At 41.4% G+C, this 16,026-nt stretch overlaps 1 protein-coding gene across 3 annotated transcripts in view; it reads right to left on the minus strand.

Moving 5' to 3' along the window:
* COA1 (cytochrome c oxidase assembly factor 1) overlaps positions 1-16,026 on the minus strand; it is an 86,918-nt gene that overhangs the window by 31,624 nt on the left and 39,268 nt on the right. Inside the window, exons 2-3 of one of the 3 annotated variants that reach the window (XM_075062596.1) lie at positions 8,507-8,614; positions 5,223-5,293 (exon numbers count right to left, since the gene is read on the minus strand). The exons of 1 other annotated variant lie outside the window; for it this stretch is intronic. In XM_075062596.1, coding sequence (XP_074918697.1) covers positions 5,223-5,232 — 10 coding nt within the window. In that variant the 5' untranslated portion in view covers positions 5,233-5,293; positions 8,507-8,614. The remainder of the gene's footprint in view (positions 1-5,222; positions 5,294-8,506; positions 8,615-16,026) is intronic. One more of the 3 variants, XM_032793470.2, reaches the window with a different exon arrangement.

Consider the following 16,026-nt stretch of genomic DNA (forward strand, 5'->3'; position numbering starts at 1 on the left):
TACTTGTATTCTATTAGAACCCGTACCACTTGGCTACTGTGCTCTTTGCTTGCCTAGCTACAAATATTGGGCCAAATACAATGGCCACTGAAGACAATGGTTAAGATTTCCATTCAGTTCAATGGGCACTGAATCAGTCCCTTTCTGAGGTTTCATTAATTAATGTGTTTGAAGTGCTTTCAGGAGCTCTTTGGAGGAAACGTCTGGTTCAAAGCCCTCTGAATTAAATGGGAGTTTTTCCATTGACTCCAATACAGACTTTGGATCAGGCCCTGTAAGAGCCATCTATATAATAAACTTTTGGGGCAGAGGTTGAAGGAACTCTGTGTGAAGCCAGGGGGGAGGGGGAGGGGAAGGAAGGAAAAGATTTCACCTCTGACCACCAATGCTCAGATCTGTAAACTTGAAAAGCTTTAATGGGGAAAAAAAAATTGTATGTCAGGTTGTTGTTTTCCATAGGCCTTGTGAAGAAGAGTGGGATTATCCCTTACAGAACACAAGCCAAACAAGGCTGAGTGGTTAGTTTAAACTTTTGTTTGATGAAAGGCAAATGGCAGAAAAGTCAGTTGTGATCTAGCTGCCATGCAAAAAACTGCATGTTTATACATGCCAGCTCTAATGTGATTTCCTGATCTTAGTGGACTGTGTATTATATTGGTCTATGTCTTACTGTATAGATTTCCCAAGAATCATCAGTATTGCCAACTTCAAGAGATCAAAAATCATGTGTGGTGTTTTTTTTGTTTTTGTTTTAAGATTATATTGTGGTTTTTAGGTCAGTCTCTTGATTATTTTTTTTTTTTGAACTCCTCCTGCCCATCCCCAGGTGTGTGCATGTGACAACTAGTGTTCCCCATTCTCTCACTGGATAAGGTGATTTTGGCACCTGTTGCAGGAGCTCTCATCCCCACATCTGCCCGTCTCCTGCCCAGCAATTAATCCTGTCCTTCAGCCCCCCTCAGTTCAAAACCCAGCATCACCACCTCTTCAGTTCAGCCCCCTTACCCCATCAGCCCCCACTGCCCTCAATTCACCCTCCCAGCAGTCACCTCATCTGCTCAGAACCCAGCATCAATACCACCCTTGTACCCCCTCAGCCCCCCCCCCAACCACTCCTCTGCAGCCCCTAGGCCATAGTTCAGCCCTCCAGCCTCACCTCTACTCCTCTTAAGGTTCTTCACCCTCCCAGGGGGGCTGGTGGGGTCCCCTCTCCCACTTGTGGGGCTCCCACTGTCAGCTCCACAAGCAGGGGACGCTGACAGCAGGAGCCCCAGCTGCCTGGGGCTGACAGCGATTTCTGAGTAAAACTGAGCTGTGGATGGGGAAAAAAAAATCCTAACATTTGAGAGTTCTATAGCAAGATCACACAAGAGGCTTAATTTTACTTTGAATTTATTGTGAGAGATGTGATTTCTATCAGACTTTCCTTTTAAATAAGAGACCTTCCCACACTGGTCAGGGAAACCATTATAAACTAACCCTGCTAGCATTGATAATTGAGGGTTAAAACACTACTGGGGATCTGATCCAGAGCCCATAGAGGTCAACTGGAATCTCTCCATTAACATCTGTAGGTCCTGATGCAGAACCTACAATCTGCATTATCTAATAGATTTAAATATAAATAAGGATATGAATCCGTCATGGAGGTCATAGATTCCATGATTTTTGGTGACCTCTGCAACTTCAGTCCTGCGTGTGGGGCCCTGGCTGTCAGCCCCACAAGGTAGAGCGAGTCCCAGGTGGTCAAGTTCCAGCTGTCAGACACTCCCCCTGGGGAAGCATGGCTCCAGCTGTCAGCCATCTTCCCCTCGGGGCAGTGGGGCTTGGACTTCCATGAACTACTGTTTATTGACTGCAACTTCTGACTTGTACTAAAAAATAACCATGATGATATCTTAAATATGTTATAAAATAAATACAATCATCTTCTGTTGCTACATTAGTCTTCTCCTCTAAGACCCCAAAACACTACAAATACAGCAAAATGCTGTACAGTTTGCTAGATGCTTAACTTGTGAGGCTATGTTCAATAACTGAAGCATACTATGTACAGAATAAATTGTACCAACATCCACAATAAGTTTAGCCTAATCCTTTTTATGTCAAAGATTAGGGCTGACAACTAAGTGGTAAAATACTGGATGTTAAAAGGGTGAAACGCTAATAATGTTGAATAAAAGCCTGGTGTACTGTTGATGTTACACAAATAACATAGTTAAAAGAACAGGAAATTGTTAAAGAAGATGGGAAATCTTCCACTGATTACCCAGGTGGGACTAGTACTTTGGAAGTAGCTAATGCAGCATCATAATGAATAGTAGAAGTCAGTGCAAGCAGGGACTAGTCTAGTTTCACCAAAAGAGTATGATTAATGCTGGATGGTGTTTTTCTTAGTATACTTCCTTGAAGTCTAGAGAAGGCAAGAATTGTTGGGAGATTCCATTTTCACATTTACTGTAAGAATCTGAAATATGAATCTATTCAGGGTGGTCAGAGGTTTCCAGTTAATTCTGAGCAGAAAAGAATAATCCAAAGAAAAAACAAATTTTGCACCAAAGGAGTCTTTGAGCTTGCCCTACAGATCTGACAGCTTTGGGTTGAATAACAAATTCCTGTTTTTTTCTGCCCTCCCAAAAAACACAGCAAAACTGGTCCAAAGTTTGCATCTGCTCCTCCTCCAACTGACCTCCATTGGGAGTTCTGCCATTGACTTCAATGAAAGCAGGATCAGGTCCTTAAGTCTGGAGAAGAGGGTTGAACCTGTGGCATTGTGTCCTACTCTCTTTACTGCCACACTCAGAGAAGCACCTACCTGTGATCTGCGTGAGTGGGGAAGGGCTGTCTCTGCAGTTTCTGGGGCAGGCTTCCCTAAACGTGTAGGACTTCTCAGAAGATGAACATTCAGATACTGTTACATGGACTCCCATTCTGCATTCTCAAAGCTCACCCCTACACCAAAGAGGATTTTTGGCTCTGTGAAACAATGGGGACTTGCTGCCACAAGAGAGAGAGGGGAAATATCATAAAAATCACTGATAGACTCTGCTAGTGTCCTCGACCTTCTCAGATGTCCTGAGGATCCTCTGGATCTTTGTGTATTTGCATGTGCCCCGGAATCCCCGTCTGCACCCAAAGAGATAATCAGCAGGGAACTCCACAAGGCAGCAGAGTTTTTCCACATAGCTCTTCCCCTCCCACAAGTTTTTGAAGCAGGAGAGATCGATTTGGCCCTAATTTTTGTGATGTCTATCACCATGACAGTTAGGCAGCCTAGATACAAGAATTAACAAACTCCTCCCCCCGCTTCCCTTGGGCCAATTACTTATGCCCTAACCAGAATGGTTTAAACAACCTAAATAAGACTAACTGGACAAAAATCTGGGAAGGAGGAGGATGGGACACCTTTAGAAAGAAAATGCAGAGGGGAGACAAGTCAAGGGGCAGAAAGGAAAAGAGTTTTATTCTTCGTCTCTTCCTGTTGTATCTCTTTCCCTTTTTTCCAAACCTCTCTGTAATTCTTCAGGTATCGTCACCACACATAATTCAACACAACCTAGACTCTTTCAAGTTACAATGAATTAATGCTTCCCACCACGGCATACAAGCTTTCTAAGGTATGAACAACTGACAGGTTAGCAGTGGTAGTAACAGCAATAACAAAAAGTTAAAAAATACCCTATGTCCACCCACCCACAGCAATGGAAAATAAAACTTGTTAGCTGAGAGCTCAGAGTACAGTGCCTGTGAAAACTGCAACTTCTAGTAAAAGCCTACATTGTTTGCATTTCCTTTTACATTTGATTGCTGGATATTTATTAAACAAAGCATTCTCTCTCAAAGTTGCAATGTTTATATTTAACATTAATAAATTATCAAGACTTGATTGCTTCAAAAATCCATTGCCTGAGGTCAAGCCTAGGAAATGGAAAATGTAATTTCAGAAAAAGATGAGAGCAAGTGCTGAGACATGTGAATTTTTAATCACAGGTTAGTACAAATGACTAACACTTATGTAAGATAATTGCTTTGCTATTTAGACCCGATATTTGTATTTCTGGAGGTAAAGTTCAAACCTTAGAGAAAGCAGAAAGAACATGGCTCTCTCTAAAAATCAGAGGGGTTGCTGGATTCTGGAAAAAAAAATACTTTACCTTTTTTTTTTTTTTTTTTTCCTCCTCATGGGAATGGGAAAAAAATCCATTGAGGTTTTTTTGTTTTTTTTAAAAAAGGGGAGGGAGGTAGGGAAATAATGCTGCATGATAGGTACAAACGAAGACAGTCCCAGGAGCACTGCAATAGTTAAAGGATCTGTCCCGTCTAGAACTATATGAACCTTTTGAGTTTTGTCTAGTATTTACTTACATTACAAAAGAATTGCAGCACTCTAGTACCATCACCTTTATTTGTATTCAAATCTATGTAACATAAGAGCTAAGGCTTGTTTCATGATGTGTCGACACAGGATTATGTGTAGCTGTGACTCAACATTGCCATTTTGGTTGCACCATCATGATGAAGCAAACTTTGTAAATGTAAAATCAGGATGTGGCACTCATCTCTTGCCCTTCCCCACCCCACCCCCTTTACTGTTGTGAGGTTGAGGAAAGCCTTGTTTGTGTATCTCTGTTTGGAAAGTTATGGGGCATAAAGGCCATTTTCTGCCCCTTGTGGGAGGGGCAATTGGTTTGTGGGGGTTCCCACATCACCACTCTAAGTACTCAGCACTGCTTTGTGTGTTGGCAAATTCAGGGAGCATACAATTCATGGACAGCAGGAACAGAGCAGTGGCTGGGGAGCTGGCCTGAGACTTGAGAGACCAGGGTTAAATTTCGTGCCCTGTAACAGACTTCCTTGGGCAAGTCACTTAGCCACTCATGCCTCAGTACTCAATCTGTAAAATGGGGATAATACTTTCCAACTTCACCAGGGTGTCATGAGGATAAATACATTAAAGGTGGTGTGGTGCTCAAGTACTATGGTGATATACCGTAGACAGACATTCCTGTAATCTGTGCTCTTCTCATTCCTCCTGAGACCTAAGCACCAATCAGACCTGCAGAATTTCGAGAGGTCTAGACAAGCCAGCTCTTTGCTGGGTTATGTATCACAGCATGTGAGGGCAGATAGGCAATGCTATCAATTTTTTTTACCTACTCCTGTGTATCAGGCCTTTATTAAATCCACCACCTTTAAATAGCAGAAATGGGTAGTCACCATACCACTTGGCATACTCAAAGGAAGCTTCTGTTGAGGCTGGTGCTACCCTTCAAGCTATGGAAGCAGGTATAGGCTTAAAAAAATAAAAAAGATCAGCTATTCAGTAGCCAATTTTACCCCCAATGTGCTGGAGCAGGGCTGAGGGTCTCCATTTAGTGTATCTGGCCCCTGAATGTTATTGCTGCTCTTAGGAAATACAGCTGTCAGTAGGTTTTCCTGGCTGCAAATATATGTTCATTAAGGATAGAAAATAATTAATTAAATTTTAATTCATAAAGTGAATACTACGAGGTTAATTATAGCTTTTTAGAGGAAGTGTATGGGATTTGGAGAGATTACCTTCTGGTGTTTTGCACAAAGTGCTGTCTCTTCCACAAAGCTCTAATTAGCTGGCTTTTTTCTTTTTTTTTTTTTGTTCAGTAGCTCCCATTTTATTCATCAGCAGTTTCCCCAGCACAGCTGCTTCAGAAGAGGAATATCCCTCCAGTTTGCATTGCAGGGAGCAGACAGATTATTTATTACAAAAGGTGCAAGATAATGGAAGAGCAAAATGCAGGCCAGCCTAGTTCAACACCTGCAATTGTCTTGAGAGGCTACTTCTAAATAAACAAATAAAGGAAACAAACCAGAACTGTGAAAAAGAATAGACCCTTTGCAGATGCGAGCAAGCAGCTACTCCAAGAGCACAATTCTCTTCTTAAATCTGCAGCGTTAGTCTCCAGTCAGGAGCGCCGCCAGCTTTTTTGCTGCCCTAGGCAGAGGACGGTCCCGCCCCCAAAATGCCACTTCTGACAGAGGCGGCGGAAGGTCCCGCCACCCCCTCCCCCATGTTAGCACCCTAGGCGACCGCCTAGGTCGCCTAATGGGTTGCGCCAGCCCTCCCTCCAGTTGTCTAGTCTGCTTTCCACACATATGTCAAACTCCAACTGTTGTCAATGGAAGATGAGACCACATGTGAAGAAAGCAGAATTTTAGAGCTGAGATCTATTGTGTAGCTCTTAATTTTTCCTCTAATCCTTTAGTTGTCTTCAATCCATACTTTTTTTTTTTTTTTAAAGGGTTAAAAATTTGACCTATCCTTCAGTTGCCTGTACTTTAAATCTGGCTTCTTTCCAGTAATGTGCAGGATGCCTCAAAGGGTCCGTTCAGCACATCATTAAAGCAAGGTCACAAATACTACCCTAGGAAAGATCTCTGTAAACATATGGAGTAGCTTTTTCTTAGATCCTGACTTCATACTCTATGCAGGTGATATCACATGCGTCAGGAAACCTCATTGCATATGGGCACCAAACTACTGAAGTCTGTTTTGCTCCCCGTGTTTTCAACATTACGCTACTGAATGAGTTTTAACAGCAAGTTAACACTGTTGGTTATAAGTGGGTAAAATTTTTCAAAAGTGCAATAGACTCATAGACTTTAAGGTCAGAAGGGACCATTATGATCATCTAGTCTGACCTCCTGCACAATGCAGGCCACAGAATCTCACCCACCCACTCCTGTAACAAACACCTAACCTATGTCTGAGTTATTGAAGCCCTCAAATTGTGGTTTGAAGACCTCCAGCTGCAGAGAATCCTCCAGCAAGTGACCTGTGCCCCAAGCTGCAGAGGAAGGCGAAAAATCTCCAGGGCCTCTATCAATCTGCCCTGGAGGAAAATTCCTTCCTGATCCCAAATATGGCGATAAGTTAAACCGTGAGCACATGGGCAAGACTCACCAGCCAGCACCCAGGAAAGAATTCTCTGTAGTAATTCAGATCCCATCCCATTTAACATCCCATCACAGAGCACTGGGCATACTTACCTTCTGATAATCAAAGATCAGTTGCCAAATTAATTGCCAAAATTAGGCTATCCCATCATACCATCCCCTCCATAAACTTATCGGTGCTTAGATGTGCAAGTCCCATTGATTTTTCAATGACAGCTAGCTACTAAATGCCAAAGCCACTTTGGACAATTTTAACCACTGTCCCTTAACATAGCAACTGCTTTGCTGCCCATGTGATGCCCACCCAGCTGGTGGATCTCTTAATCCATGTGGAGTGCTATCCACATTGCAAAGAGCCACCACAACTGTTGGAATCTCAGTTGAGAGGCCCAACACTAAACAGATAGACACAGAGATACTTTTCATGGCTATAAATAGGCCCCAGACCAGGTAGGAGGCTTCTTGCTCAGACAACGTGGGATAGCAGGCATTGTCACCGCCCAGCCTGTAATAGTTCAGCAGTTAAATGGAAGACTCCGATCCAAAGCTGTTGATCTATCATCCTTCATAAGTACTAAACTTAATTACGTACAAAACACACCCCGCCTTATGACTCTTGGTTCAGCAGGGCATATGATGTTCCAGCCTACTGTACACTGGTGACTTCATATGGAGTGGGAGCCGGTGAAGCTTGAAGTTAAGACTAAGTCAAGGGCTGGGTAAGTTAGCAGGGTACTATATGCCTCTCTCACTCTGGTTATTGGAGGGATTCAACACTTAATGGACTTTTAAAATCCTACATTGTTAAGGGATCCTTCATCTAACCCTGCATATCTGGGAGCCCATGAATGTGCTTGTGTAAAAATGATTTTTTTTCTAGCACTGAACAATGGTTTTAAGCTGCACTTACATTATGTTAATACATAGGAGTCAATACATTTATGTGCACGAGCCATATCTTGTGGCCTTAGTCATCCTCATTCAGTTCAGTGGTCTAGCTGTGGGGCTAAGAACAGCATCGTGTATGCCCCCCTATGAGAGTGGGAGATAGAAAAGCACTGCTGTGTTTGTAAAGGACCAAACCTTTGCCCTTCTCTTGTCTTCTACGGTTCTTGAAATACAAATGTGACTTGATAAGTTTTTTCTGAATATTGGATCAATTCCAAGTGGGTGCATGACAGGAGCAAATAAAAATAAACAAACCTAAGAAGCATTCTCTAATCACTTCTAACTTTTAAAGAGGTGCCAACACCTCTTGAGAAAACATTCTATTTAGAAAACTTTGCTTATGTTCTCTCATAGTTCTTCCCCTAACTTATTTAATTAAAACTACTAAATGAAACTTGTATTAGAAAAAACAAACTTGGTTGCTTAGCGATTCAGATCCAGTGGCTTATTCCTTTCATGAAACCTAAATCATGTCCACTGCATCACAGCCATTACCACAACACCTAATGGTAGATTATAACCCCAAATAGGGAAACAAAGATTCTGCTTTCAGGAGCATTAAAAGGGAGATACCAACAGTGATCTATGTAAGTGCAGAACTGTCTTCAGGAATGTGAATATTTACCTGAGACAGCAGTCTCTGAAGATGAAATGTTGATGTTCAACTACAGAAAGGAATCCGCAGTTTTCTGTGGGAATAGGAACTCTTCAAGTTCCAGAACTTTGGTGTCACCTAGTGGAGAGATTTTAAAATATTATTCATGTCCATCAATTTATCTCCTTTTTGTGAACGCAATAAATTAAATACTTCAAATCAGTGTAAATCCAAATGAAGATCGCCATCTCTTTTTAAACAGTCATGAGTATATTACAAATAAAAATTAAGTATAGTCATAGGACAGTACTCTCACCGGGTCAGTAACAGCAAAAAATATAACTTTCTGAACTGTAAAACAGACTTAGGAATTCTGCACAGCTAGGCACTAATCTTTCCTTCTATTAAAAGAAACATGCAATATTTAAACTGTTTGTCCGTGGGCATTTCCCCTTAATAGAATACCTCCAAAGAAACAGGGCAAAAAATCTTAAAGCTCTCCAGGTTCTTGAGCAGGGGAAAGCTTCATTATAACCAGTGGAGATCTCTCCAGGGACCAAGGCATATTAAGCACTTAAATAAGCACTATTTTGTTCTGAGTCCAACTTGTCTTTCTGTCAGATAAACTTAATCTCCACATATTAATACACACAGCTTGCAGGCTTGCCATTTATGTCAATCCTAACACAGCAGGAGGATTTTTCAGAGGGATCTGTTCCCTGTAAATTTTAAATCCAAGTCACAAACTTCAGAGTGTGGTTTTACCATGGACATTGCTGGAAAAAAAATATAAGATTAGATAAAACATCTGAAAGAATCCCAAAGCCTTCTGTATTACATAATTATACTATCCTATAGATCACACTTACATATCAAGCTATAACAAGACTTGCTAATATAATGTAAAAGATGCACAGTGGGAGTGATTCACTGTCCGCTCAGTGGCAGATTGCACTGAACAAGCTCTTAGAACTGACCAGCGGAAAGAGCACATTACTGACCTTATTAAAAACTGTTTCAGTAGGGCCGAGAGGGGACAAGCCAAATTGCATGGGATCCAAGGAAGTGTTTAAGGAGCAAAAGTAGAGGCATCAAGTCTAGACATTGCTTAAGATGCTTGTAGACAAAGGGGGGCTGAGGATGAGGCAGTGGATGGATTGGTTGAAGACTGCAGAGAAGGGCTTGATGAAAGAAGCTGACGGTCAGAGGCAAGAAAGGGACAAAAGAAGCAAGAAGTTGACAGACCGGAGAAGGTAGGGCTGAGTGATTACTCCACGTAATACTGGCCTTTTTGCATCACCGTTGAATTGTGGAGGGGAAACGGTAGCATTACTGTACTGCACATGGAGACTACACAGTTGTACATTGTGGCATCTTGACTAGAGAGGGAAGTTGAGATGGGGAGAGACAGACTTGCTTTGATTGTAACTTCTGAGGTAGGGACTGTCATTTCTTATGCATTTGTACAACACTGAAAACAATGGGTTGGGGCCTTTAGGTGCTACTGCCACATAAATGTAAAATACTAATAAACATGGAAGACACTAGAATCACTGGTCTGTGGGCTTTATGTGGTGAGTGGGTGACAGTTTATGACCCACACAGAAATGTATGTGGTGTGGAAAAGATGGCAGTCAGTGTTTCCAGTTTATAGGCAGAGGTAGGATAGGGACATGAGGTCACACTTAAGGTTTTGTAAATGGCCAGTGTGATCACTTACACTTGCATGTTTATTTCAGCAACTCTATGAAATGTGAGGTAATTCTGAATATGGATTTAACTGCTCATTTTCATACTTTAAATGCTTACTGTTTTTTAAACTGCAACAACCCTTAATACGCACACACTAATGTTAACTAGCAACTTAATCAATGTTTAAAACAGTCTTGCCTGTGATATTACTGTGTGTTCTGATTATACAATGCAACAGTGACCAGTCCAAAACATGAGTCATAATTAGCCAACTCCACTCCAGTGGAGCTCCACCTACTTACATGAGCTACATACATATAGCCCAATATATGTAATATTGCTTTTTCATGCAATAAACTAGATGTTATATTTTTTACTATATGGTCTTCTTGAAATCAGTAACATAATATCCTACTCACTAAAATGGTGTAACTAAAAATATATTTAAAATGAAAATAGCAGCTCACTCAAATCAAAGCCATTCTTACTGCTCTCAGAATAGTATTCAGACAGCTGTACATGAAAGATGCTAAAAGTGTATCTGAAGTAAATTGCAATTGTCCAATTTTCAGAGTCCTGAGAAGAACAATTAATACAGATTCTCCTTTGCAGAACTGCTACCTGATACCGTTGTATGAATAATAAAAATAGAGTTAGTAACGTAGGTATCTCTTTTTTGGCTACAATATCACTTTAAAAAGTGTTTCTTCTCCTAAGAAAATGAATTTAAAAGCCTTCAATGTTAATATAGTTACTTGAAAAGAACCCTTTGTTCCTAAGCAAATGTTTAATATATTTTGATCCAAAGGCAGAGTATTTGCATTAGTGTTTCCACTGGTATATTTGTCCTTTTGTGTCCATACATTAAGGCTCTGTTTAAAATCTGTCTGTGCCCCTAATCTGCCTGGAGAGCTTTTTATGGATATTCAAAGCTACACTCAAGCCTATAACAAAGAGGGGGAGGGAGAAGAGACAGAGAGAAGTGTTATGCATAAGTTCAACACAGCCTTCTCACACAAACACACACAAGTGTCTAAACGACAAGGCACAGCATTTCCACAGTAAGCAGTGCTCCAGACAACTGACTTATAATTACGGTCAGTAAAAGCACCTTGAATCCGGGGTCCAGATGCATTCATTCAAGTCTATCATTGCTGTAATCAATCCATGCTAGAACAAAAAATGCTCTGCCTCTTTGATGTGGGTTTGATGGAGACCTGTTAAAGAGGCCAGTGATGCTATATAAGGTTTACATGACGTGCATAAACCAGATTACCAGTTCTTTCAGTTCAGAATCTTTGCACTTACTTCTATATCTGCAGTGGAGCCACTGCTGCCTTAACAACAAGAGAGAAAATCCTGGCCCCACAGATGTCAATGGCAAAACTCCCATTGGTATGAATAGGGTCAAGATTTCACCCAACATATTCACATTCACACAAAACTAAGATCATAACAAACTTTGACAAATCCCCAGCCACCTTTAGCTACACACTTACCCATTCAATGCAATACTATAGTGAGCAGCAGAGTTGTGACAACAGGGATAGAACTTCCTGCTACCCCATGAACTCAAAGACAGTCTCCCTTAGCTGACAGCAGTCAGTATAGGCCCTATCATATGAAGATGAGCAGTTCTGTTAGGAACTGAGTGGGACACTGTTTTCCCACCTCATGAAAATTTGAGATATATATTAAAAAAAAATAATCCCATCCTGAATCAAATTCATGAAAATTTGAGGGGGGAAAAAGTAAAAAATCAGTTCAGTCAAACATATTTTGTTTTGATAATTTCAATTTTCTGGTTTGAATTTTGACCAATTTTTTTTATTCCAATAAACTTAAATTTAAAAAAAAGTCACTTTGAACTGGAATTTTTTCATTTTGAAATATCAGTGTTTTTGTGGAGTTTTCTCCCTCCCCCCCCAAAAACATTTCCAGTCAAGATATTCATAAAAATTTGGTTTAAGCAAATCAGCATTTTTCAACAAAACACCATTTTGACAAAAAAAAATTCCCAACCAATTCCAGTTTTCACCCATCTGATATAGGGCAATTTTGGAGGAAAAGATTAGAGGACATGGAAATCTAGGACCAAATTCTCTCCTGGGATAAATGGGCACAAGTCAACTGCCTTAAAGTTTTGCCCACTTGCCATAGCAGAGAATTTTGCCAACCCAGTCTGGACAGATGCATGGATAATATTTCACTCTGAAGGACACATGACAAAGAAATGGTTAAAAACAAACAAAAACACTGATTGTCAAAAATATTAGAGATGGAGTGAAACAAAGTGGCACTGCCGAATGCATAGAGGCCTAAAGAGGTGTTCAACACTGAATAAATTATTCTTTCTTTTCAAAGATACTGTAATTTATACAAGTATCAGAGGGGTAGCCGTGTTAGTCTGGATCTGTAAAAGCAGCAGAGAATCCTGTGGCACCTTATAGACTAACAGACGTTTTGGAGTGTGAGCTTTCGTGGGAGAATACTCCCTTTGTCAGACGCAGGTAATTTATACAGGTTGCCATTTCATGCCAAATACAACCTTACAACAGCATGAGTAAATTCATTTCATAATAGTGGATACAGACCTTCAAACTAGTCAGCCTAGGAGTGCATTCGTCTCTGGAGTTGTCATTTCTCCTCTACACAATCATCTTAAAAAGAGCTAATGCTTCATTACATGCATACAGAAAAGGATAGGTACCATTTAGTCTAGATTTCCTGAGCGTTTAATTCAGGTATTCTTTTAAAACTGACTTGAGGGTTGTGCAGGTCTCAAGAAAATGTAAAAGTATACCCTGCCTTGCTGCACATGCTTCTTATTAATAATGGGAATTGTACTGCGACAGAAAAATATGCTCTTGCCCTGCCCTGTCCTTTCCGGCATTACTATTTATAATCCTCAGCTCCTCCTGCCAAAAACCTGCACCACCACTCAGTTTCTTTGCAAATTTACTTACTATCTGGGCTTGCATTTCAGAGGCCAGAAAACCAATGCAATGTTGTAAAACAGGACCAAAAGTGTTGCAAGGTGGAGCCATTGTTGTCCACTCTCCCCCCACCCCCCTCCCACAGGAACGTCATGTAGTGCCTTAAGCCTGGGAGTTGGGAGGTCTGAAGTCTAATCACTTATTTTCCTAGTCTCTAAAATATTATTTCACAAAGGGGTTTTGAGACTTAGTTAACATCTTTAAAGTGGTTTGAAGCACCCAGCTGGAAAGTGCACTAGAAGTGCAAAATATTACTAATGATGGAACTAGCTCTGTCCTTGCATGACATTTAGGGAGAGTTGATCGTCTTTCAGAAGATGACTTTGTTTAACAGCTTTAAAATGTTTTAAAACTCCTACCATTTCAGAATCTTATTACCAAGTACACTATAAAGAGAGAAGGTGTCCTAGTGGTTTTCCCAGGACTGGCTTAAAGTACCATCAAGAATAACCAGAAACTGTACTTTAGTAAAGTTTGGTTGATCACGGACAAAGCTTTTTACCCTTTAGATTTCATTCTAGGTTTGTTTCTCCTTTTTAATGGTATCATCATTAAGGGCTATTAGGAAGTTGCCTCGTGTTTATGATAAAAATACAGTATGCAGTAATCGTAGGAGGCTATTGTTCAAAACACAACCATATATGAACACTTCAAGAATCCCCTGAGCTGTAACTCAGAAGAATGTATTTATTAGCAAACTCTTGTTTTTAAAAGCTTCGAATCAAGACATAGGTCTTTTCAGTGCTAGACCCACTTTAAAAACCATAAATTCTGCAGTGTGCTGATATGAGACTCTGATTCAGTAATAAAATTGTTCAGCTACAAAACTTCCCCCCCATCCACCTCCACTGCTAATCAGAAATCAAGATGAAATAGCTATAGAATGATGTGTGTGTTTCTCTTAAACTGTATCCGTCAGATGTTGAATAAAAGCATGAAGACCTATTTCCAAATCTACCATCTTCTCAATTAGGGAACCTGGGCCGCTCAATGTCCGGCTACTCTGCAAAACTGGGCAGTTGAGTACAACAGATATCATGGCAATTAGCCATGTGGTTTCTTTGTGGTGTTTTTCCAGATCTCCCTAATTCTCAAAACAGAAAACAAACAAGTCATTCAGTTTCAATGATCCAACATTACAGTTAGCCTCTCGCCCACTAAAATACTGTCAGTTATTCTTGTAAAGGGATTTTCATCATATAGGGGAAAACAAAAGGTTATTTCATCCTCTGAAATGCTAGTGTTTATTTGACACTTTCTTTATGTTGTTATGAATCTTTCAGTTCTTTTCTCCTCTTGTGCTTTCTCTAATACAAAGAACCATAAACAGGCTAAGGGAGTTGGGTTTACAAAATGGGACACAGGAGCTTTCTCTTCTGAGGCCAGGTCTACACTGCGACTTTAAATCGGTTTAATGGCTGATATACCGATTTAACGCTGTATCCGTTCACACGACGTCGTCCTTAATATCGAGTTAACCGCCTCCTTAAATCGATTTCGGAACTCCTCCCAAACGACGCAGAGCCTGCACTCCCACTCGCAGAACCCCTGACTCTCCTGCATTCCAACCCCGCTGCCTCCAGCCCAGAGCCCCCTCTCCCACACCCTAGAACCCCATCATTCCCAGCCCCACCCTGCAGGCCCTCACCCCCCAGCCGTCCCAAACCCTTTGCCCCCAGCCCTGAACACCTTCCACACCCCAAACCCCTCATCTGCAAGCTCCTTTGGGTCACAGGCATCACAATTTTCTTCAACTGGGTCGCCTCAGAAAAAAAGTTTTTGAAAACCACTGTACTGGGAGACCAGGGAATTATGACAGAAGAGCTCAAACTTCATACAATGCCTGGAGGCAACGCCATTTCCAATAATTTTCTCTCCAAATGGACGATGGGATGAAAGCTCAGTCATTTGCTTTTGCACACAGCAAGCAAAGGTTTCTGCGGAACTTTAGAAAAGCTGCTCTTGCCAGGTGAAACTACGATACTTTCCCAAGGTGCGAGAAAGATCTATCTCACGATAGATCCTTCTCCTCCAACGACCGCTGCTAGCTCTCAACTATTATGAGAGCTCCTATAGGCTCCTCGTTTTTTTAAGTGGCTCTTGCTGCATCCGCTGACTAAGATTTCAGCTAGCAAGTGATGCTCCATATGGCTACGGTATGTGTGCTTAGTATTCACAATGACTTTGGAGAATATTGTGCGTATAGAGCGCCTTTCGGAGGCGTGAGTTCCGGCGATGTCTCTCTCATTGAGATTCATGGTCTGTATACGCCTGCATTGTTCCGCTTTCCTTAATCTCGAGACCCTTCTCACCTAGTAATCTAGAACTGGTCTCTCCCCCCACGTTTAACAGAGGCGATCCCTCTTCAAACTGAGAAATGCTGAGATGCATGGTCGTTGCAAGGTCACTTCTCCGCACGGATATGGGATTCCTTCTATTCAAGATCGGGAGAGTAAAGAGCTTTTGTGCAATATGAGCATGCGGCCACTAGAATGTGTGAAGAAGGTAGAGCCATCTCTCATGAGAGGAGGCATGATCCTTGGGCCCAGCGCTTGCGGTTGGCAATAGCTAGAGATCATCAGTAAACATGACCTAGATGGCGTGTCCACCATGGCAGATCGTAGTTGTGAGGCAAAGGGAACTGACACCAATAAAGTTCGACTGGTGGAGTCAATTCCTTGATTTAACCATGTCACAGCTGCACTCCGAGTTCAGTATTGGTCACTACGTCTTCAGAGCGTGGCATCTTGCAAAGCACTCTGGGCATGTCGCCGGCAACCACAATAACGTCGAAAATTTCCCGAGCTCCACCACGACACCTAATCCGAGTTATCACCTATCGATTTTAGGCTAATCCTCGCG

This window comes from Chelonoidis abingdonii, chromosome 2, assembly GCF_003597395.2.
Source record: "Chelonoidis abingdonii isolate Lonesome George chromosome 2, CheloAbing_2.0, whole genome shotgun sequence".
NCBI lineage: Eukaryota > Metazoa > Chordata > Testudines > Testudinidae > Chelonoidis > Chelonoidis abingdonii.